At 34.8% G+C, this 24,243-nt stretch overlaps 1 protein-coding gene across 1 annotated transcript in view; it reads left to right on the forward strand.

Moving 5' to 3' along the window:
* ZNF638 (zinc finger protein 638) overlaps window positions 1-24,243 on the forward strand; it is an 81,862-nt gene that overhangs the window by 36,356 nt on the left and 21,263 nt on the right. The window contains exons 10-20 of the mRNA XM_042780839.1: window positions 7,069-7,116; window positions 9,359-9,430; window positions 10,249-10,335; window positions 10,606-10,674; window positions 10,865-10,908; window positions 13,723-13,854; window positions 14,465-14,593; window positions 16,668-16,709; window positions 17,404-17,538; window positions 18,678-18,803; window positions 21,211-21,248. Of these exons, the coding sequence (XP_042636773.1) occupies window positions 7,069-7,116; window positions 9,359-9,430; window positions 10,249-10,335; window positions 10,606-10,674; window positions 10,865-10,908; window positions 13,723-13,854; window positions 14,465-14,593; window positions 16,668-16,709; window positions 17,404-17,538; window positions 18,678-18,803; window positions 21,211-21,248 (922 nt within the window). The remainder of the gene's footprint in view (window positions 1-7,068; window positions 7,117-9,358; window positions 9,431-10,248; window positions 10,336-10,605; window positions 10,675-10,864; window positions 10,909-13,722; window positions 13,855-14,464; window positions 14,594-16,667; window positions 16,710-17,403; window positions 17,539-18,677; window positions 18,804-21,210; window positions 21,249-24,243) is intronic.

The following is a 24,243-nucleotide window of genomic DNA, read 5'->3' on the forward strand; positions in this document are numbered from 1 at the left end:
CTTGCTTTATGGCCTAACATATGGTCTATCATGGAAAAAGTTCCATGTGCACTGATGTGATTCATTTTGAGGTAATTAAGACTTAATATAAGACATTTATTTAGAATGACATGGTCTGAGAATAACACCTGTATTTTGTTAAATACAATTTTTTTAGTTGATTAGATTAAAAATAAGAGATTAAAAGTTTAAGGTTTCAAGCTGGGTGAATTTGATGAGATGTGGTAATATTACTGTAATAAGAATAGCATTGTCATGATAAACAGAAAATACTGAAGTTGTCACGGATTTTTTTTTACTTGGATCACTAACAATTATGGAAACAACAGTCCAGAAAATCAAACAGCATTGCACTAGGCAGATCTGTTGCAAAAGATCTCTTTAAAGTGATCTTTAAAAATGCTAAACGCAAAGATGTCACTTTGATGATTAAGGTGCATCTGACACAAGCCATGTTATTTTTATTCTCATTTGCTGTGAGTTGGAGCCAACTTGAGGGCACCTAACAACAATAACATAGTAGGAAAACGTAGAATAGTTATTTCTTTTGATTTAGGAAAACTCATGAACTTCGATTTCAACATTCCTAAATGTCAGCTAATCAAATTTTGTGTATGGTCTTAACATAATAAAAATAATGAGTAGAGGAAAAAGTGCTTCAAGCCATGTGCTTCCTCCTTTCCAGTATAAATATGGAAAGAAACCAGAGGTTGTAAGTAAGACCAAGAAAGCATCAGGTGAGAAAGGTAAGGAAAGACCCACAGGATATTAACAAAAGTTAGATTTGGAGATGAGCAGAGTCAGATTAAAGAGTAATAGGAAATGTTATGGCAGTTTGTAGGATAGTTATAAATACAAATGAAAAAGGATGAAGGAGAAAACAAAAGCACAGTTTGATCCAAAAAGGGAAACTGTAGAGCTCTTGACCAGTATTAATTAAAAAGATATGAAAACATTTGAGGTAATGGGGCACTTTCTAGAGGTTTGGTGTAAATCATTGGACCTAACAGACAAAATCTCTTACCCCAAGTAGCTTACTACATTTTAATTTAATAATAAACACTGATAAAATGTGTTTTAGATAATGGGAAGTTATATTGCAAAAAAGAAAAAGCAGAGTAAAGAAGATTGAGGGTAAGTTTGGTTCAGAATTAATTAGAAGTTAGTGTGTAGAATAGTGATTTGTTATATAGAAGAGACTTTATTACGGGGCATAATCTGTGCCAAAATAGAGAAAGTAGGGAAAGAAACCTATTATTTGAGGACTCCTGTGTGTTAGGTTTTTCTAACTGGGAAATTTGTTACCTCATTTAATCTTTTAAATTACCTGTGAGTATAGTTAATATTCATAATATGAATTGCATTGGAGGAATCTGCTGCAAGAGATCTTCTTTAAAGTGTTAAAAAGCAAAGATGTCACTTTGAAGACTAAGGTTCCTGTAACCCAAGCTATGGTATTTTCAGTTGCCTCACGTGGATGCAAAAGACAATGAATTGGGAAGATGGAAGAAGAATTGATGGCTTTTGTATTATGGTATTAGCAAAAAGTATTAAATATAACATGGACTGCCAGAAGAAGAAACACATCTATCTTGGAAGAAGTATAGTCAGTTATTAAGAGGGACCAGTCCTGTAGAAGGACATCAGGCCTGTATTTGTTAATAGTTAGCATTAGTTATCCAGTATAGAAACCCATGACATGAATAATCCTCAACCCTGTCTTCTCTTTTCATCTGTCATATACCATTCAGACACTTAACACCTGCTTCTTTCTTCTTCTAGTCACTGGCAGATTCCTGTTAGTTCTTTCTTGAGTATACCTCTCTCCTCTCAGATCTTTTCCATTTTTGCTCTGTTACATCTAACTGCTTTAATTCAGACTCCATCCTTTCACATTTGATCTATTTGAAGATAGTCTCATAACTAGTCTTTATTCCACTCTCTCCGTCATCATTCATTTACCCCAAGGTTTCTTTAAAGCATATCCGATTATGCCACTCCTAGTTATGAGTCGGGGCCGACTCGACAGCACATAACAACAACAACAACAACAAGTAATGCACAGGATCAAGTCCAAATGTTCAGTATTGCCAAATGACCCTTTATCTTTTGGCCCCCGATTACTTTTTTTTTTTAATTGTTGATTTGTGTGAAAGTTTACAGAGCAAATTCATTTTCCATATAGCATTTCATACACGTTATTTCATGACATTGACTGCAAAAAATAAAAATGAGGAACAAATACACAGACTGCATAAACAAACAGGAATAACTGCAAGGAGGAAAAAAAAGGAAGGCAGTTAATCAGAATAACTATTTAAAGAAATACTTTAAAAACAATAGGTATATATGTGGAAAACGAGACCAAAAAAAAAAAAAAAAAACCGCAGTATCTGAGGAGTGGGAGTGGGGGAATAAGAGAAAAGAGCAAGTGTAGAATAATAAATGAAAAATGAGAAAAGTACGAAAAGGAAAACAAGGGATGGGAAGAACCAAAAGAAAGTAAAAGGATGGGAATCAGAAAAAGAGAAGAGAAAAAATAAAAACTAGAACTCGGGAAAGGGGCAAAAAAAGAATAATTTTAAAACAAAACTGGGTGCCATGGCAGAGGGCATTCAGGTTCCATCATGGCACACAGACTGGGATGGAATTTCTTCCTGTCCCGTAGGTGGGTGAAGGTTGGAGGATGGCCTCACCTACGTTCACCAAAAGGGTGATGGACTTAAGAGTAACAAGTGGAATATTGCATCTTTCCAGTCATCAGCCCCCAGTGTGCTAGTCCATGCTTTTCTAGGCAGGCAGAGCCTATTAAATTGACTGCCATCAGATTGTCCCTTGTGAATATTGAGAATGGCTGTGCCCTCAGATTAGACAAAGGAGGAGGAAACACTTCTTTTCAGTCAACACAGATTGAAGTCACTTGGAGCTCACTAAGGAACCAAAGAAGAGAAGCTGAAAGAAACAAAATTCTGTGTACTTCCCCGCCTCAGTAGATGAAGAAAGCTTTCCCCTAAAGCTGGTACCCTGAATTTGGACTCTGGCCTCTTAAACTATGAAAAAAATAAGTTTCTGTTCAATCAAAACCACTATTTGTGGTATGTATTTCTGTTGTAGCGTCACTAGATAACTAAGGCACCAGTGTTCATTGCAGCATTACTTACAGTAGTCAGAATATTGATATAATTCAACTGTCCACTAATAGATGAATGGATAAACAATGTTATATAACCCCTTGCCATCAAGCTGATTCCGACTCATAGTGATGACTACCATTGGGTTTCCAAGGCTGTAAATCTTTATGGAAGTAGATTGCCTCATCTTCCTTCCACAGAACAGCTGGTTTGTTTGAACGCCAACATTCTGGTTAGCAGCCAAATGCCTTACACCCTGTGCCACCAGAGCTCCTTTCAAATAATGTGATACAAACACATGATGGAGTATTATATAGCTACAAAGAACAATGAAGTCCTGATACATGCCACCATATGGATGGACTTTTAAAACTTCATGCAAGTGAAATAAAACAGAAAAATAAAAATACTGTATGATCCGATTTAATATAAAATACCTAAAGCATGTAGATTGAGACAAAAGATTAGTAATTACCAAGTGCTCTGTGTGTGTGTGTGTGTGTAGGGAGGACTTTTGAAAAAAAAAAGAAAGGTAAGGATTGACAAAGAAGAGAGAAAACATACGGTTTTTTGGAATCCCAAGGAAGAAAATAAGTGTCCAGAATTGTATTGGTCTGGAAATCTTGATCATAATTTAATGTGAAAAACCTAGTAAAAGTAAACCAAGAATTACATGTAAGTGCAATACAATTGATACAGTGCCTGGTACAAAGTACTGAAGATGTATTGAATTAAATTCATTCCTTTATCCAGCAAAATAATTTTAAAGTGTCTTTTCAAAAAAAAGGCTAAAAAATATTCCTCTTCTGGTGTCAAAAGTAGAGATTTTGATAAATATTCACTAATAAATGAAAATGTCTAGATTTATATTATTTTATTTGTTAGTCTTCCAACATAAATTTTTTAAAATTAGAATACTTAGAAAGAATGGTATCTATGTCTATATAAATACAAATGTATAGTTTTTGTGTGCCTCTGAATTGATTCCGACTTAGAGCAACTCCCTTGATGACACAGTAGAACTGCTCCATAGGGTTTCCTAGAAACAGATCACCAGGTCTTTTCTCTTATAGAGCTGCTGGGCGGATTCAGACCACTAACCTTTTGGTTAACAACTTATCAACTAACCATTGCACTACCAGGTTATGAGAAAAACTTAAAATACTAATAAAATGAGAATATATAGTTCATTCTTAGATAGGAAGTTCCACCTTTATAAATGCCTATTTTTCCTAATTGTTTACATAAATATATGAAGTTAGTAAATGTATCTTACCTGATTTTTCAAACTGTATTAGCTGATTTTAAAGTTTGCATGTTAAATTTTAATATAGGAAAATTCTGCAGAGCAATAATGTATACAATTAGCCCTGACAGATATTAGAATACTTGTTAGGTATATAATTTGACAGGGGGTCATTAGGTCAGAAAAGAGTCAAGACAGAGTCACAAAAAACAGGACATTAGCAGAACGTTATTGTAATATTTTCACTTAGTCAGGAAATGATCAGTCATTTATGAAATTGATTACCAATATAAAAAAGTAAAGTGCTTCTTTACAGATCGATTATTTAATATAATATATAACTTGATAAATTGAAGAATTTAATTCAGAGTGAGGAAAGACTTTCCCAGTTAGGAAGACATTTGACTACATAAAAAGTATTACTGCCTTAACTTTTATCTGATACAATAACAAAAAGCAGAAACCAAAATAAATAAATGGGACCTCATAAAAATTAAAAACTTTACCAAAGAAGTTACTAAGAGTATCTTTAGAAACCATTATCCAACAAGAATCTAGTTGCCAAAATATATAAATGAAACTTTGATAACATAACAAAAAACAAAACAAATAACCCAGTCATAAAATTGGCATAGGACTTGGCATTTAATCAAAGAGGACATTCTCATGGCCTTGAAACACATGAAATACGTTCAGCGTTCAAAGAGATGTCAATCAAAGCCACAATGACATACCATTTTACTCCCACTAATACTGGAGGGGGAGCTCTGGTAGCATAGTGGCTAAGACACTTGCCTGCTAACCAGACGGCTGGCGGTTCAAACCCACCAGCCACTCCTCGGAAGGAAGGTTGGGCAGTCCTACTTCTGTAGTGATACTGCCTCGGAAACCCAAGGAGGGGTCGCTGTGAGTCAGGTTTGACTCGAGGGCACATAACAACAACAACAATACTGGAGGAGGGGAGCTCTGGTAGCGTAGTGCCTAAGGCACTTGACTGCTAGCCAGAAGGCTGGTGGTTCAAACCCATCAGCCACTCCACTCCTCAGAAGGAAGATAGGGCAATCTACTTCCATAGTGATACTGTCTTGGAAACCCAAGGAGGGGTTGCTATGAGTCGGGTCCGACTCTACAGCACATAAAAACAACAACAATACTGGGGGAAGGGGGAGTTAATAACAAATATTGGTGAAGGTGTAGGGAAATTGGAACCCATAACCCATTGCTCAGTGGGAATTCAAAATGGTACAGTCATTTTGGAAAATAGTGTGGTTATTCCTCAAAAACATTGAAAATAGAACTACCATATGACCCCGCATCTCTACCTCTAGATATATCTGTATTTGTGTATAGATATATATATGCACACACACCTATATATATACCCAAAAGACTTGAAAGCAGAAGTTTAAAAAGAGACTTGTACACCAGTATTCCTTGCAGCACTGTTCACAATAGCCAAAACTGGAATCATCATAAATGCCTATCAGCAAATGAGTGGATAAACAAAATATTATTTAAAAAAAAATAGTTCTTATCTAGTAAGAGAAAGGAAGTCTTGATATAGTATAGATGGAGCTTGTAGATAATTAGCTAAGTGAAATAATCACAGTAGGACAGTATTGTAAGATGTCACTTACATAAAAAGACAAGAAAAGGCAAATGTATAGAGACCAAAGTTACCAGGTGCATGAGGCAGGGGAAGAAGGGTCATTGATGGCAATGGAAAAATCACATTGATTAAGTGTAAAGTTGCATAGCTGATTATTGGAATTGCTGTCAGTAAGTTGTATAACTGTAAAATGTTGATTTGGCAAAAGTTGTGTGATAGATATATTTACAACAGGAACAGCAAAAGAATAGCTGCTCATCCTGTGTGTATACGAATGGGATTTGGTTCCTTTGTTTGGAGGTTTAGGATCATGGTTTCATGGAACATCCCAATCCCTGTTAATTGGCCTATTAACATGTTTAGTACTTCTATTCTACTCCTATTTTTTCGGGTAGTCACTAAATTGTGTATGTAGAAACTGTTGGATTGGTGTAAGTTTTGCTGTGCATATTCTCAACAGCGTCAACAACAAAATAAAATTTAGAGGAAAAATACTTTTGCATAACTTCTTTTTAAAAATTACCTATAGTGCCATACGCTAAGTTACTTAACATACTAGTAGCTCTAATAAAGCAATAAAAATCCCAATAACTCAAAAGGTAAATTGACAGATAGGAATGGGCAGATCAAAATAAATACTGTTGACTCTTAAATATAGGAAAATTCATACAACTTTATTCTTAAGGAAACAAAAATGAAATTATACTGATTTCCATCTGAGATTTCAGAGATTAATAACTTTAGTTATACTTTGTGTCAAAATGAGGAAACCACCTTCTCATATACTATTGGTGGGCATATTAACTGGCACAGCCTTTCTGGGGGACAGTATGATATTAATTGTTATAAACTAAATGCCCTGTCTTTTGACTCGTCAAATCCATGTATAAGATGTATCTTGTATTGTATGATCATAAAAATATGTGTATAGAGATGTTTTTTACAGTATTCTTTGTAAGAGCAAATGGTCATGAACTCCTGAATGATGGCTTTCAAAATCATTGCTGGATTACTTCTGTTTTAAAGGTAAATGATAATTTTTATAATGTACATTGATTTTTCTTTTCCCCCTATTATTTTAGCCAAAAGTGGACCAGCCAAGACATCAACCAAGATGAATAAATCTTCAGGTATGTTTTTTTAATTAGAATTCTAGACACATTAGTTAATTATTATTTAAGAAATACATAATAATATTAGATTTCATGTGACATAATGGATTTAGTAGCTAATACTCTTGGTAGTAATTATCAAAATAAGATCATTTAACTTGCTGGATTTAACTGGAGAATCGATTTCTTAGTAGGAAGGAATATCAGGTATTTCACACCTTATCTTTTATCAAAGTCACTGTCTGTCTACTTTCTTTTACGTCATAGTCCAGATAACAAACATGCTGCAAAAATGTATGGTCTTTTGTAGTTTTTAGGTCACAGTGGATTTAAAAAAAAAAAAAAAACTACATTTGTCCTATTTTCCCTTACCATTATCTGTCCTTTCCAACTTCTCTTTCATTTCTGCTAAATGCTGGTTAATTAAGAATCATCTCTTTAAGTGAATTGAAATCAGTGGGTTAAATTTTCTGTTCTATAATATTAGATACGATACTGCCTTGAACTCGAAAATACCATTATTGTTAGTGATAGCTCTAAAATTTTTGTGTAGTAGTGTCTTAGAAGCAGTAATCAGAGGGTGTAAGGGATGGGTAAGAAACTTGTCTTAAAATGTTATATACTTAGGAAACACATTGATACCACTTTCATAGAAAATTCATGGGAGTCCCACATGGATATTAGGGGGAGTGAGTCCTATACCTCTTAACTGTTGGAAGTTAATTCTTGCCATTTTTTCCTTAAACTCTGATACCCAAGCAGAAGTAGTAAAGTGAATTGACTTGTGTTAATAACATAGGGATAGTGAAAGAAATACCTTAAAGGATCACTAAGGAACTCTGGTGATGTAGTAGTTACCGCATTTGGCTGCTTACCAAAAGTTAGGTAGTTTGAACACACCCCACCCCCACCTCCACCCCCACCTTCCCTGCCAATCTGCAGGAAAAAGTCAAGGCAGTCTATTTCCATAAAGATTTTCATAGCCTCAGAAATCCAGTGGGAGTCTCTTTGAGTCACAATCTTTTCGATGACAGTGAATTTTTTGGTTTGGAAAGTTCAGCTTACTGCAATGTGGTAAAACTTCAGAATGACTTTTTAAAAAAGAGAAAAACCAAGTTGTGAATGATTAAGCTATGTGGCAATCTGTAAGGATTGGTATTATTACTTTTTTTGATCTTTGAATCTATGGAGTGGATTTTTAAAGCATTTGATTGATTTTTTTATGAATGTCAGTAATTCTTTTTATTTGTACGATATTTTAACTTTTCAGAAGCATTATTATATTTTCACAGAGTTCCTATTAAATAATTATGGCAGTTGCTACCCATTTTTATAAATGGACAAATCAATATAGAAATCAGTTAATATGCTGCCAAAGGTTTTGTAATAAAGTTAGAATTCACCTGAGGTCTGCTGACTTCTGATCTTGAGCTTTTTCCTTGTTGTTGTTATATGCCATCAAGTCGGACCCGACTTACAGCGCCCCCACCTTGGGTTTCTGAGGCAGTATCAGTAAGGAAGTAGATTGCTCAACCTTCCTTCCAAGGAGTGGCTGGTGGGTTTTAACTGCCAGCCTTCTGGTTAGCCCTAGGCATTATGCTACCAGAGCTCCTTTTTTCTAGGAATCTTAATTTTCAAAGCTATGTGTCTGCTGTTGGGGTCTGTGGAAAGGATTTTTGACTCCCTATATAATCTTTTCAGCTACATTTTGATGATCATAGTCTTTATAAATAGCATCATCTTAGAAAGTGATTAACAATAATAGATGCTTGTGTATAAATTAGAGTCAGAACATTTTATAAATAGTCTCGTACAGATAAGACCCACTAGGAATGAGTCAAAGCAATCTCTTTGTGTTCTGACCATGATGTAGGTGTTCCTGAATGCTTTGCAGTCAGCTGGAAACTATGGAAGTCTATGCTTCTAGAAACATTAAAAGAGTATGGGATTGTTTTTATGTCCTTGGAGTTTGTAATTTTGCTTCTAGTTGATCGACATTCAGAGATGTATTTAACTTGCCTGATTATTATTTTTAAGAACCCCATTGAGGAGGTGAATTTTTATTTGTTGATAATTTTATTCAAAAGAAATTATAATCTCTAGATTTAGGAAATGGCCTATATTCTCAAGGATGTTAGCATTTTATGTTTTTAAATAAGATACAGTCTTGAAGCTTTCGTATTCCTTCTCTATGAGATTCTTTGGGGATTGTTGATACTAGTTAAATAAACCAGTCTTGACTACAGTTTTTGTGATTTAGGAAAATCTGCAGGTTCTGTAAAATCTGTGATAACAGTAGCTGCTAAAGGTAGTAAAGCTTCAATCAAAACAGGTAAGATTCTTGGGTAGGAGAGATTTTTATTAATTTTATTCTTAATTCTGCCTTAAAGACTATAATAACAAAAGTCAGTTTTAAATTCAGATAATTTATACATCTATAAAATTTGAAAAAATTAAGTTAGATACTTTGATATTTAAAATTTGACATGTATGAGACTTTGAGCCAATGGTACCCTGGTCTTGAACAATATTGCCATTGCAGGTACAGTTTTATGCTTATCATTGGCAGAAAACATTTTGATAGCTATATAATCTTAGGCCACTTGACCATTTTGCTCCTGAAAATTTGTTTTTCTTGTCTTTTTAAGGAGGTGTTAATTCATGTTCTCATCTTCAGCTTGTACAATTCCTGATGGTTGTGAATTTTTAAAAAAATAATTTTTCCATGTTACGAGAATATATTTTTTCCATAAAAAAATGGAAAACACTATTTAAAAAAATGTAGTATGTTGAAACCACCTTGATTTTTTTTCATTAACGATATCTTTTTCCAACCAACTATAATTTAAAGACCTTTTTCAGAAATTACATAATGTGATTTTTTTACATGTGTGATTGTGATATATTTCTGCCACATGAAATTTAAACTTGTGAGTCATTTATGGCCATCTATAAAAATTGTGTCAATTTAAATTTGCTTTTAATCTTTTTGGTAAATGGGTACTGTTTTGATAAATAGAAACAGTGAATATATGGAAAATAACTATTTTTGCAATAAAGTTCAACTATTTATTTACTAATACACTAGAAAGAAACATAATAAATGATTGAAGAGATCCTTAGGTAATGGTACAATTCTACTTTTTAAAGCAAAATCTAGTGGAAAGAAGTCTCTAGAAGTCAAAAAGGTTGGCAGTGTCAAAAACAAAGACTCCAGTAAACCTGTGACTCTACCAGGTAAGCGTGAAATGCTGTCAATAACTGGTTTTTTTTTCCTTTAGATCCATTTGTTATGTATTGGAGGGTACATTTTTAAATTACTGCTTGGAAATCTCCAAAAGGATTGTTTTTTTTGCTGTAAGAGAAACTTACATTGGCATTGGTTTAAGTCAGGTCAGCCAAAGGAGACATGAAGTGACAAAATAAACTTAGGTTCCTGTTCAGATTCGTTAGTTTAATGATATTAGTGTGCTTTTCTAGACTACTAAATCAGACAATTTCATGCAGAAAATTCTGAAATAAAGCCCAGTGTGGAAGCCAAAGGCACTGAAAACAATGTTAAAGAAACTGTTTCAGGTAGGTCAATAGAAATTTTATTTTGTCCTTACATATTTATGAGTAGAAAGAAAATTAAAATTTCAAGAAAATACTTGTATATTACTCATGTATACAGACATGCTATGTATACATATGTATATTGCATTACTAGCATCATACCTAAGTGAAATACATATGCATGAAATGTTATCTTGTTTTGTGTCTTAAGAAGGTGCTTTGGAGGCCACAGAAAACCAAGAACCAGTTTGCAAGGTCAGTTTTTGTATTTTAATTATTTCTTTAAAGTTTAAGTAATTTTGATATAACATATGATACTTTTGTTAACATAAATCCAGCTACATTTTTATAAAAATAAAGGATTTGGCATGATGAAAAAGTTCAGTAGTTTGTGACTTCATTAATATGGTTTCTGCTCAAAAACTTTGAATGTCAGAGTAAGTCACGAAAATTTAATAACAAATTATCAATAAATATACATGTTTTTGAGGACTATTTTCCACAGAGAACACCATGTTAAGACAGTGGCTTTTTGAGTAGACAACAGGTTATAAAATTCAAACTAATAAAATTTTGTGTAATTTTTTTCTAGAGGTAAATGGGAGTTGTTTATATAAATATTTAGAATACCAGTTCTTTTCTTTTATGGAATTGAGAGAAGTTTGCAGTTGTATTTGAATGGCATAAAGTTTACTTGATTATTTTCTTGTGGTTATACCTGTCATTATTATGAGTGTATTAAATCTCATTAAATTAGGTTTTTTTCTGGTAGATTCCTTGTTCAAGTTATTACTAAGGTGTAGTATATTGTTGTGTTTGAAGAAGATTTTTAAGGTTGAAACAACCTAGGTGCCCATCAACAGAAGAGTGGATAACCAAACTATGGTTTATACACACAGTGGGATAGTATGCAACCATAAAGAATAACACAGAATCGGCAAAACACTGCATAACGTGGATAAACTTGGAAGACGTTGTTGTTGTCGTTATGTGCTGTCGAGTCAGCCCTGACTCATAGCGACCCCTCTTTGGGTTTCCGAGGCAGTTATCACTACGGAAGTTGGATTGCCCAACCTTCCTTCCGAGGAGTGACTGATGGGTTTGAACCGCCAGCCATCTGGTCAGCAATCAAGTGCCTTAGCCACTATGCTACCAGAGCTCCCTTTATGCTGAGTGAAATGTCATTCACAGAAGGACAAATATTATATTAGTCTGTTATTGAAAAAAGTCAAGGAAAGGTTTTATATATGGAAGGAAATTTTCTTTGTTGGTTACCAGGGGTTGGAGGGGAGGGAACACTGCTAGATAGGTAGAGACAAATACTATTTTGGGTAAAGGAAAGGGAAGTGTACCAAATGTGAGTGATCAACCAGTGAGTGGCATTGAGGAGAAGAGGAAGACATGGAGAGATGCATGAGAGGTACAGACAACATAGATGAACCCTTTTGTACACACACACAAAAGAATACTTTAGATCACCAATAGAGTTTTGTTTTTCATTATAATTTGGGCAAAAGTTTACAGAACAAATTTATTTTCCATTCAATAATTTATGCACATTTTGTTTTGTAACACTGGTTGCAAATCCTTAATTTAACAGCACTCTTCCTTCTTCCTCCCTGGTTTTCACATTTCCATTCCACTCACCCTCTCTGGCAATTCCTGCCTTCTGAGCTTTGTTTTGGGGCATATGCTGCCCTTTTGGTCTCATATGGTTGATGGTACTGAGGAGGACATTCCTTCTGGTGTTTCTTGTTTGGCTGAAAGTTGATCCCCAAGGGTGGGTTCAGTTTCAAGTCTGAAGAGTCTCTAAAGGCCACAGTCTTCGGGGTTTCACTAGTCTTTATCAGACCAGTAAGTCTTGTCCTTTTTATGTTTTTGAATTTTGTTCTGTATTTTTTATTCTCCCTATCTGTTCAGGCTTTGCTGATGAGAGAAATTGGTAGTGGTATCTGGGCACCATCTAGTTCTTCTGGTCTTTGAGTAGTGTAGACTGTGGTTCATGTGTTCCATTAGTCCTTTGGGCTGCTTATTTTCTTTGATTTTCGTTACTCTTTGCTCCAAAGGAGGAGTGACAGTAGTTTCCTCTTAGGTGGGCGCTCACAAGCTTTTAAGACCCCAGTTGCTACTCACTGAGGTGTGATATAGAGTATTGTCTTTGTGGGCTATGTTATGCCAATTGACTTAGATATCCCCCAAAACTGTGGTCCTAAGTCTCCAAGCCTATTGAGTCATTCCCTCAAGATGTTTGGTTATTGCTAAGAAATTTTCATAACTTTTTCCCCTGTATGCTCTACAGTATCCTTGGATATATTTATAATACACATACAAATAAATATGTAGAAATATCCTTTGCCAAACTTACATATCCCAGTAGAGTATTTCAGATTCATTTAAAATATTTTAGAAAGAACCATTTATGAACACAGTTCATATACTAGTAAAATTACTCTCAACTGGTTTAGGAAATAACTTCCCATATTTTTTTTCAAAGAAGTCATGAATTTCCAGGTTTACTGTAGCATTCCTTTGGGATCCAACATCCTCCAAATGAAAAATTGGTAATGATGAGAGAATAGCCTTGAAGAATGGAATAAATTCCAGAGAATAAAAGGAAGTGGGAATTGAATTATGGGGTAAGGATCCTAAGGAGACCTAGATAACCCTGTTTATATACCCTAAAAGTGATTATGTTATTCAGGAACATTGAAAGGATACATGTGATTTAAAGTTTGGAAAGATGTTAGCATCACTAGGCATAAGAATGACACTACTATGTGAAGAGAAGGAGTCCAAAGACAACAGAACTTGTGTTTTTAAACACTGGTTGAAAAAGAAACCTGAAGACCTGTAGTTATTCTGTGTACATGAATAAAACCAAAAAAGTAAATTAGCATTTTCTTTTTGTTTTTCTTTTGTGGTTCACTCCAGCCTCCTGAATTGATCAGGTTTTAATCCAGTAGATGCACTTTAAATACTAATGTAACATATGATCTGCAGTATAAATTTAAACGTAAAAGCAGTTAAGGAAATTTTAATGTCAGTTTAATTTTTAAATTTGTTTTGAAGGAAATTGAGGAAATGTGTGTGGTCCTTGTGTCTAATTTGCCTGTAAAAGGATATTCTGTGGAAGACATTTACAACCTAGCCAAACCATTTGGTGGTTTGAATGATATTTTGGTTTTATCATCTCATAAAAAGGTAAGAGTTGATAATAGCTATTCCTGTTGTCTGCAAGGACATTTTGTAAAACTGTAAATTCACAAAACTCAAGGGGCTTATAAGTGGCATCTCAGAGTACTTTAACTGTTTCTAGCTAAGTGATTTTTAAAATATAAAACATATCCCTTATTTTAGAATTGTTTTAATCAGAATTTTGATGCTGAGGAGAAATGACTTACTAATTTGTCAAATTTTTCATAGAATTTTTGTTGAATAGAAAATGTTTTACATCTTTAATATGTTTAATGCAGAGTTTTAAAATTTACCTTATCAAACCTTATAGAGTACTGTTTAGTGATATGTGCATCTTCATATGTCAAAATTAGATTATTTGAATGACTGTACAACTCTGTAAGTGTACTAAAAACCATTGAATTGTATACTTTAAGCACGTAACTTTATGATATATGGATTATATTTCAATAAAACTGTTTAATAAAATGTAGATTACTTGTTATATAGAGAGACGATAATAAAAAGTCATGTTTATATTAAAAATTTTTTTTTTTCATTAATTTGAAGTATTAAATGTTCTCAGGAAAAACTTAAGATTTCTTTTATTTCATTCTTGTATTTTCTATTTAAAAAGGCATATATAGAAATAAGTAGAAAATCTGGAGATTCGATGGTAAAATTTTATACTTGCTTCCCAATATCACTGGATGGAAATCAACTCTCAATAAGTATGGCTCCTGACAACATGAATATAAAAGATGAGGTAAATGATAGATTTACTGCTGTTTTTACTTTAATGTCATTGAATTTCTTAACAGATTATTAAGGTCCATTATCTTTTCCAGTTTTCTTCTTTGGGTGATGACTATAATAAAATACCCTTTTAGAATATGTTCTTACTAATTTTCTAATCTTCCGGGCCATTATTTTGTAAAGTACTTGTATCTAATGTCTTCAGCAGTCCAGCACCAAATCCTGGTGAGGCTTTCTTTGATGTGTATCTAGTATAAAGTCTGGTTTAACAGCACTAGATCTAGAGAGTAAATATCCTGGATTCATGTTTAATTGGCAGCTCAAATTTATGACCTTGGGCAATGCTGTTCTGTTCTCTGAATCTTTGTTTTATCATCTACAAACTGGGGAAGTGCTTGCCTCATATGATATTTGTAACAATTAGAAGAAGTAACCCTCTTAAAGTGCTTATGTTTAGCACATAGTAAGCATTCTATCAATATTAGATACAGTTTTTCTTATCTTTTTATTCCCACTGAAACTATTCCTTGGCCCCCAAGTGACATTTTGGAATCATCTAGCAGTCTTTCATAAATCTCACATGTTGTTTTTTTCAGATACTAAGAAAGCTTCTCCCTGCTCTCTACATTCTACCGTCCCATTGTTTAGAGTTACTTCCATAGTGAAGGAATCTTGTTACTCAGTGTGTTCAGGGATGGGAAAAAAAAGTTGAAAACTATTGTCCTGGAAGAGGCCTCTATGTACTCTGTATCTCTGTTGTTTTCTGTCGTCCAAACTGGATACCTGGAGATTATCTTTAAATTTTTCTCTCATTTCTCACATTTAATCAGTCACTGTCTTACCTGTTTTAACTCCTAAATATTTCTGTGGTTTGTTCTCTCTTGGTCATTATCCCATCAACCATTATTTTATCTTTTAAAATCTAGTGGGCCACGGATACAGCCTTCTAATATTTCTTTCTGCTTTCACACAAAGCCACATGATTGGCATAAAATTAAAATCTGTTCAGATTTAAAGAGACAGAAATCCTCCTCTCTGTGGCTTGTAAACATTTGCTTTTAAATGCCAAGACGCATAGGTTTGTTAGAATTTCTGGGGCATTGTGGGAGTCCTTGTAATTTGTAACACCCTTTCCTTGACAGTGACTCTAATGTGACATGATTGCTAGGTTTCTGAGGCAGTAAATCTTTACAGAAGTACATTGTCCAGTCTTCTTTCCCCAGAGTGGCTGGTGGGTTTGAACTGCCAGCTTTCTGGTTTGTAGTTATATGCCTTGGGCAGTATGCCCCCAAACCTCCTTATACACATCTTTATCGTCAAAAAAAAAAAATACATTTAAGAACCATACTCTGAGTTTCCAGATTCCTTCCCTGAGTATTTCAACCTTCCTGTAGCTAACCTCCAGTAGATTTGACATCCTGTCTTATGCCAGTCTTGGCCTCTTACTTTAGAACTCAGTAGTTCCAAATCACTATTCTTGTAAACGATACTGCTTTTTCACTAGCTTGCATCTTTGTTCTTTCTCATCTTCTACTTTGCTTGCTAATAAGTTGTTTTATAATTTTAATTCTCTTCCTGCCTTCTAAATTAAATCTGTTACTCCTCTTTTGGGTATTTAAATGTCCTTCCCTACGTGGTACTGCCTCATTAATTTTAATGCACTTGGAGGTAGAGGAAGAATTAAGGTGCATATATCAGCGTGGGACATGGAAAATGTGTGTAGGAAGAAGGAAAAATTTTTGGAAGGAACAGAACTTTTGCTGCCTCCTAATTTTTGGAAGGGAGCTCTGGTAACATAGTGCCTAAGGCACTTGACTGCTAACCAGAAGGCTGGTGGTTCAAACCCAGCAGCCACTCCTCGAAAGGAAGGTTGGGCAGTCTACTTCCATAGTAATACTGCGTTGGAAACCCACGGAAGGGTTGCTATGAGTCGGGTCCGACTCGATGGCACATAACAACAACAACAATGTTTGGAAATATTGTTAAATGAATATTTATATTATTACATTATAAATCTTAACTAATTAAATATACAAATTAAAAGGAATTTATACCTTCAACCTTTATTTATTTTGGTTTTTTAGGAAGCTATATTTGTAAGCTTGATTAAAGAAAATGACCCAGAGGTGAGTTTTGTATTTAAATCCTCTTGGTGTACTTGTTTCGATACAGATACTTGCTGTTGTTCATTCCTTTGTTTGAAATTAAAGAAAACCTTATTACTAATTTTAAGATATTGAGGTGCTGGGGACATCATATATGTCTTCTTACTAGCAAAAAGTAAGAAATCAAGAATTGGCATAGTCCCTAGTGAATTTTTTTTTTCAGATACTATTAGAGTATACATTAAATGGTAAAATAGATCAATACCTTGTTTGAGGATGTTTTGGGTAAATATGTTGATAGAAGAAAGATTATGCATACTGTTTTAGTATTATTATTTTGCTGATATATTCTGGTCTAAAATTAAGGCCTATCTTAACCCACAAGGAGGTCTGGTGGTTCCATGGTTAAAGTATTTGTCTGATAACCAGAAGGTCAGCAATTTGAACCTACCAGCTGCTCTGCAGGAGAAAGACAAGACAGTCTACTTCCATAAAGATTTACAGTCTTGGAAACCCTATAGAACAGTCGGAATCAACTTAATGGCAGTGGGTTGATATCTTAACCCACATAGTCATTTACTACTTTCGGAGAGGACATCATATGCTCTGAAATACGAAATTATTGTTAATCTGTGTTTTACAGTTTGATACTATAAGCTTTGTTTTTCTTTCCTTAATGCTATCTCTTAAAAATAAACCAAAAAACCAATTTTAGGCAAATACAGGAAAAAGTTATGATCGGTTTGTTCATCTTGATAACTTACCAGAAGATGGACTTCAGTGTGTGCTTTGTATTGGACTTCAGTTTGGAAAAGTGGAACACCACATATTCATGAATAATAAAAACAAGGTAACATGATCTTTGTTCTGTGTTGTGTAGAGAATATATAGTTGAACCCTATATTCTTATGGTCTACAACTCTTAGTTCAGCTTTTGAACTGAAGCATTTATAAACATTTAACATCTTAGAACTTGATGGGTCAGGATATTTTCTTCTGGACTCTGACAAGAAAGATCAGAATCCCTAGTCTTTTAGGAGGAAGAAGACTCACACAAGGGAGAAAGATAATTTAGTGCAAAGAGCATTATCTACTGGAAAGTTTTGACCTTAAGCTCTATGGCTCTAAGTTACATCTGTGACCTTACCCAATTCAGTTTACACTTTGAGTTCTTGTTTATAAAATGAAGTATTGTTGGGTATTTTCCAAAATCCCTTCCAGCTATAAAGCAAATAGCATTAAGTTTATTTAGTTACATGCAAAATAGAATTAGTAAAATGACCATTTCTTACTTTCATGACTTGGCTTCTTTCCTTAAAAAAACACATTAATCTGTTCACATTTACTGTGTCTTCTGCGTTTAATACTTGTTTCAGATGCATATTGTTAAAATTAGATTTTGCTGAACTGTACCTGATAAAGTCAGGGTTTCATGTGGTAGTTGACAGTATTTACTAGGTCCTATCAAGTTGATTGACATGGCAACCCCATGTGTGTTAAGAGTAGAACTATGCTCCATAGGATTTTCAGTGACTGATTTTTCAGAAGTAGGTTGCCAGGCCTTTCTTCCAAGGTACCTTTTGGTAGGCTCTAACCTTTCACTTTACAGCTGAGCATATTAACCATTTGTGTAACTAGGGAATCATAACAATTTGTACTCCATTAAAAATACCTCACTGACCAACAGCTAGCTATTAATTTCTTTGGCATACCCCTTACTGATAAATAGAGCGTGTTTGGTTACTTTAGTAATAATGTGATGTAGGATAGAAAAAGAAGTCACAGGTGATATATAGGAATTCTGAACCTTTACTTAAGACCTCTTTAATCTCCTTTAAAATCACCTACCACCTTCTTCAGTTACGCCTAGCAACACTCTTAAGAATTTTCTCTTGTTAACTTTGAAATAAGGATTAATGTTAACTGTGTGATCACAAATTTCAGATTGAAAGGAAAAAAATATCAATAATTTTTTTTCCTTCTCCAAAGGCAATTCTTCAGTTAGATAGTCCTGAATCTGCTCAGTCAATGTACAGTTTCCTGAAACAAAATCCACAGACCATAGGTGACCATGTACTGACCTGCACATTATCTCCAAAGATGGACTCATCAGAGGTAAGACTTTTCTCTACCAACTTTTGTGCTTTCAGAAAATGAGTAAAGTGTAAAGGGTTATTCTCCCCAGAACAAAAGATATACTCTGAAGGTAATTTCAAGAATCATTCTCAGGTAGTAGAGTACTCAAACTGGTCTGAATTTAGATATTCCTCATTTTTAAAATTTGCTTTGCAATGTATTCAGTGTTCCAATGTTCATAGTTTATGGAGCAGTATTTTTATTTACCCAAACCAAACCCACTGCCATTGAGTTGATTCCGATTCATAGCGACCCTTTAGAGCAGAGTAGAACTGCCCATAGGGTTTCCAAGGTTACATACCTTTCTGGAAGCTGACTGACAATTAAATTCAAACCCACAGATGTTTTTTCTAATAGTTCTAGTGCATCTCAGTGATAAATAGGGCTTTGGTATGTGTATGGTATTTATTTGTTAATCTGCCAAAAATCTTTCACTGGTTCAGAAATAGGAAATTTTACCATCTAAACTCAAATTAAATATAGCACCTATATTATATAGTACATGCATCATTATGGATACGAATTTAAGCACAAATTTGAGTAGTTCGTTTAACCTTATAATTTCAGAAGCTTTTAGCCTTTACTCACTGCAACATTGCATTTTAAAATTTATGTCTTTACTATTTCTCAAATTATTATTGTTAACTAAATTCAGAATTATAATAAGGACTGACTATATTGAAATGGAGCTCTGATAGCATAGTTCCTGAGGCACTTGACTGCTGACCAGAAGGCTGGCGGTTCAAACCCACCAGCCGCTCCTCGGAAGAAGATAGGGCAATCTACTTCCGTAGTAATACTGCTTCGGAAACCCAAGGAATGGTTGCTATGAGTCTGGTCCAACTCAGCGGCACATAACAGCAACAACATATTGAAATACTACCCCAAATTCACCAATCAGAAAAAACAAAAATGAAGTAGGTGAAAATTATATTAAAACCCTGCCTGATTTGGCCCTTTACTTCCCAAAATCTTACTCAAAGGTCTATTCTTAAAGCTTATACAATTGGTGAACGAATTTGGGTTACATTAAAAGACCTAGCACCACCACTGATAAACTGTGCAGACTTGAATGTGTCACGTAGTACCCATTATACCTATTCAACAAATGATGAATTAGATAGTGGAAGTCAGTAGGCTAATTTCAGTATATTGTAATTGTCTGTATGAAAAGTAATAAAGGCTTGAGCTAGGAAGTAGCCTATAAAATGGAAATAAAAGCTGCCCCCAGATTTTTGTTATAGCAGCCTGTAATTCCCCACTTTTTAAAATAAAATAATTAATATTTCTATTTTACCCTACCTTTTGTTCCCATCCACACCCCATTTTAGTTGCCCATAGTGTTATTTGTTACAACTTTTAGTTCTATAACTATAGTTAAGCTGAATGCCTACGTATTTGATAATAATGTCATTTTAGTCATACACACTTCATTAATAGTTTGTCTTGGTGTCAAATTCTGAGCTCAGATTATTTGCCCTTTCATTGTTTCAATTGGCCAGTATTGTTGAGAAGTCTGATTTCGTCCAGACCTTTAAGAATTTTGTTTTTTCTAATTCCATTTCTATGCCAGTACTATTCCAAACATTGGGATATAATGATAAGCAGAAGAGTCAATGTCCCAATCCCCATGGAAGACACATGTGACCCACACCAAGAATTCCCTCTGAATATATTTATTACTCACTTTCTTTAAAGTACACTTCTCAGTTTTCAGTCTGACAAAACTTTTCTAGAAAATTCTCAACCCAGAGCACGCATGATTCCCATAGATAAAGCCTCCAGTTTGTACGTATCATCTCTACAAGGGCACAGATTTGGGACCTTTGTATTCACTTACGTATCACAAGTGCCTATGCTTTGTACATAGACTGATTTTTAATTCCTACTTCCTTTTAGAGCCCCAGACAGTGCTTTCTTATACAATTACAAGGAGTAGTCTTAAATTTTGTATGTTTTGAGTGTAGGACTTTGAAAGTTAATTGGTCTCCATTTATAAACAGAAGTATTTTAAATTAATAGTTCTGTAAGGCAGATGTTGATATTTCAGGTTATTATTTTTTCTAAGCAAAAGGGTGGTATTTCCAAGCTTTTAAAGTTCGGTTTTGTTTTGTTTTGTTTTGTTAAAGATTTTTCATTTATATTAACATTAAGGGAATCTTTTTTTCTCATTAATTACTGTTTTTCAGTTATCCTGTGTAACCTAAATTAGTGGTCTTCATCTAATGAGATAACTCTAGAAACTTAAGTTTATATGGACATTGAAAAGTATCTGTTTTGACTTTCAAGTTTTTTATTAAGCTTAGATTTTACGTTGTACTAATGGATTTTAAGTACTTAAAATCTGGTAGAATAGCCTCTAGTAAAATGCGGAATTATGTTACAGGCTCAAGTTGAGAAAGACTCTGAACAAGGAGAACAAAGGTATGTTGCTTTAAGTTTGCTAACATTTTTGTATAATATTAGTTACTAGGTTTTGTTTACATATCTTATAGTAATAGTTCAGATGTAGCAGAAAGTTCATAGCTTACATGTTGGTTCGTTCTATGTATGTATGAGACTGTTACAGTTTTCCTTTTCATTTCTGTTTGACCTGTATGTGTGTGTGTGGGGGGGTTGTCTCATTCAGGTATTTAGTGGTTATTAGGAAAGACTCTAAAACTAGTTTGAATTAAACATATAAATATGATTTCTTATAAAATGTTTGTTTAACAGCCTGATACTGGTTAGTATTACTTAGTTTTGTTAACATCTTTTTATTCCAAAATAATTAAACACAGTAGTAAAATTTTAATCTTTTTGTATAATCATTTTTAATTTTATTGACTGGAAACACAAAAAGATAACATTTGAATTTGTTCATTTTTTTTTAACTGGTTGTTTACTCCAAGTATACGGAAGTGGAGTAAATCTTGGTCCTCTCTTTAAAATTGGGTCAGGAAGAGAGGGAGAGCTCTTAACATTTTTCATTTGTCAGCCTGGATGATGGGAGTTTAATTATTTTCAGGGCATTTTAGCTTACTGTTTAATGGGTATTTTGATACTTTTTTTAAAAAGCAACTATGATGGAGTGAAGGGATAGTATGAAAAAAATCCTGTGTACACTGCTTTGTACTAAGAGGTTGAAATCTTGTTCTTCAAAGTCTGCACAAACTAGTGACTCAAAACTTGTTTGGGCCACTTATAACTTTTCATTTTGATGAATGCTGTCTTGCTACCACTCATTTCCGTGCCAAACCAATCAGAAGTCTCCCTTTCATTGGCTCTTCATTGAGAATCACTGATTTAGAATATTGTTTTCCTTTCTTTATATTAAGTAAATTCATCCATATCTCTTACAGTCCATGTAGGAAGGAAGAATTTACAGAGTTTGAAACAGTGTGAAAGTGTGTAATATGGAAAATGTTTATTTGATGTGCTGTTTAATTTTAAAGATATCTGAAAAACAATTCTTAGAGAGTTTCCTTATCAGTAATTAATTCTTAAAAAGTGAGACTTTTAAATGATAAATATGACTATGAAAACATTAAAATATATTGCTTGCTTTAAGCAACAGGTTTACTGCATGTATCAACATCCTTTTTCAAGTTGAATATCGTATCACTTATATTCACATGCTTTAAAACTAATAACACCAGCAGTGTTTGATATAAAATAGCCTACAGAGGGCTCAGTAAGTAACAGTGTCTTATGTAGTAATACAGATAGGACCTACAGTGTGGCCACAAATTCTGTAGCTTTTCCAAGAATCCATTAGATAGATTTCATTTGACAGTTTCAGGTCTGCAGAGATAGCTATTATTTGTACTTTGTTCATTTTTATCATTAGACTTTTTTCCTAAAATGAAAAATGTTTCTTAATGAGTTTGCCAGTAGTTGTCCAATCTTATAAAATTAATTAAAATTTTCTGATGCTAATAATTTCTTACTTCCCATTTTGCAGTTAGGTGTGGGTGGAAGATGGGGGATATATGGTCAATATATTTTTCTCTTCTTTTGTTGTAAACATGGGAAAAATACTGTGTGTTTATTTGTTTGAAGCACTTTTGGGTACTACTGCATCGTGAATATAATCCTGTTGGTTATAATGTAAACTGTTTAAACAGATTTCCTGCTTAAAAGAAATCTTATGTGAGTACACCCACTCCCTCATTTATTGATATGGTTAGATTTCAAGGACCAGGTTGTTAGATGAAAATCGGCATTACGTGAAAATAGAGGATGGCAGAATCACCTTACCCCCTCACCTCTATTGTGCATGTTCTGCCGGGTCTTTACTGAGGTTACACTACTACCACCACTACCTCCCCTATGACACCTCGGGAGAGCTCTGCCCCTGTCACAGGGAAGGGCTGCACATTCTTCCAGAGCCAGGGTGAGCTAAGTACTACTTTTCCCCCACCCCAATTGTCCTCTCCCTCTCCTGCCTTCACTGTATTTTCTAGATGGATGGCCCTGCTTCATCCCTTCTCTCCAGGGGGCCCCTACTTTGCCCAGCCAAACCCCCCTTGGTTCCCTGCTCTCTGTGTCCCCATGAGAATCAATGATCCAGAGCTTCCTCTAAGGGCATGACAGCCAGGCCCAGCCTCTGTCCTTGATCTTAAACTGCAGCTGCTGCTGGCCATTTACCCACTGACGTGCGCCCCCCCCCCCCAATAGCCTGCCCTGTTTTTACCTATGGTCCACCCAGGAGGGAACACTGAGGAAGTGTAGGGTTCTACACAGGTGCTAGTCAGCTGACATTGAGTCCACTGGGCCCTGGGCATCCAAGTGTCCTACCTCAGGGCTCAGTGGACTCGACCTGGTCTGACCTGTCTCTGCAACCCCTTGGGGCCAGAAACTGGGGCCAGACCTCAGGTCCTACTTCTTCCCTGCCCCTGAAGACAGCCAGCCTTTACAACGCTGACAGCTGCTGCCCCAGCCTCAGCCCCTCTCCTGTTAGCACCCAGGATCTGCCAGACAGCATCCTAGCCCTGCCAGCCTTACTTCAGCCTTCCGCCACCACCACTCCAATCAGCAGCTTGGAGAGAACTTGACCCCTCTCCCCTCCCAAGTGGTGAAATACGAGTTTCCTTTCTGCGTGCACATGGGGTCTGGCCATCAGGGACTTTGGTGTTCATTACTGCCAGATTTATGTCTTTAATGTGCAAAACAGATCATAGATTTCTTTTCCTGTTACCAAAATACGAAATGTTGCATTAACAAGATAGTTGGTAAGTGAGGAGTAGCTGTATATTTGTAATTTAATAATGACCCATGTTTTGCTTGCATCACTGCCCCTGCTGCTCAGTACACTCAAAAACAGGATTTGTTTATCAAGTATTTAAGAGTCTAAATAAGGATGGTAGATGAAATTTTCACCAGTTAATAATTTTGGGAAGTATCTAGTGGCCCTCTGGAATAAACACTCATCTTCAGA

Source organism: Orycteropus afer, unplaced genomic scaffold, assembly GCF_000298275.1.
Source record: "Orycteropus afer afer isolate SDZICR_OR568_19922 unplaced genomic scaffold, OryAfe1.0 scaffold00065, whole genome shotgun sequence".
Classification (NCBI taxonomy): domain Eukaryota; kingdom Metazoa; phylum Chordata; class Mammalia; order Tubulidentata; family Orycteropodidae; genus Orycteropus; species Orycteropus afer.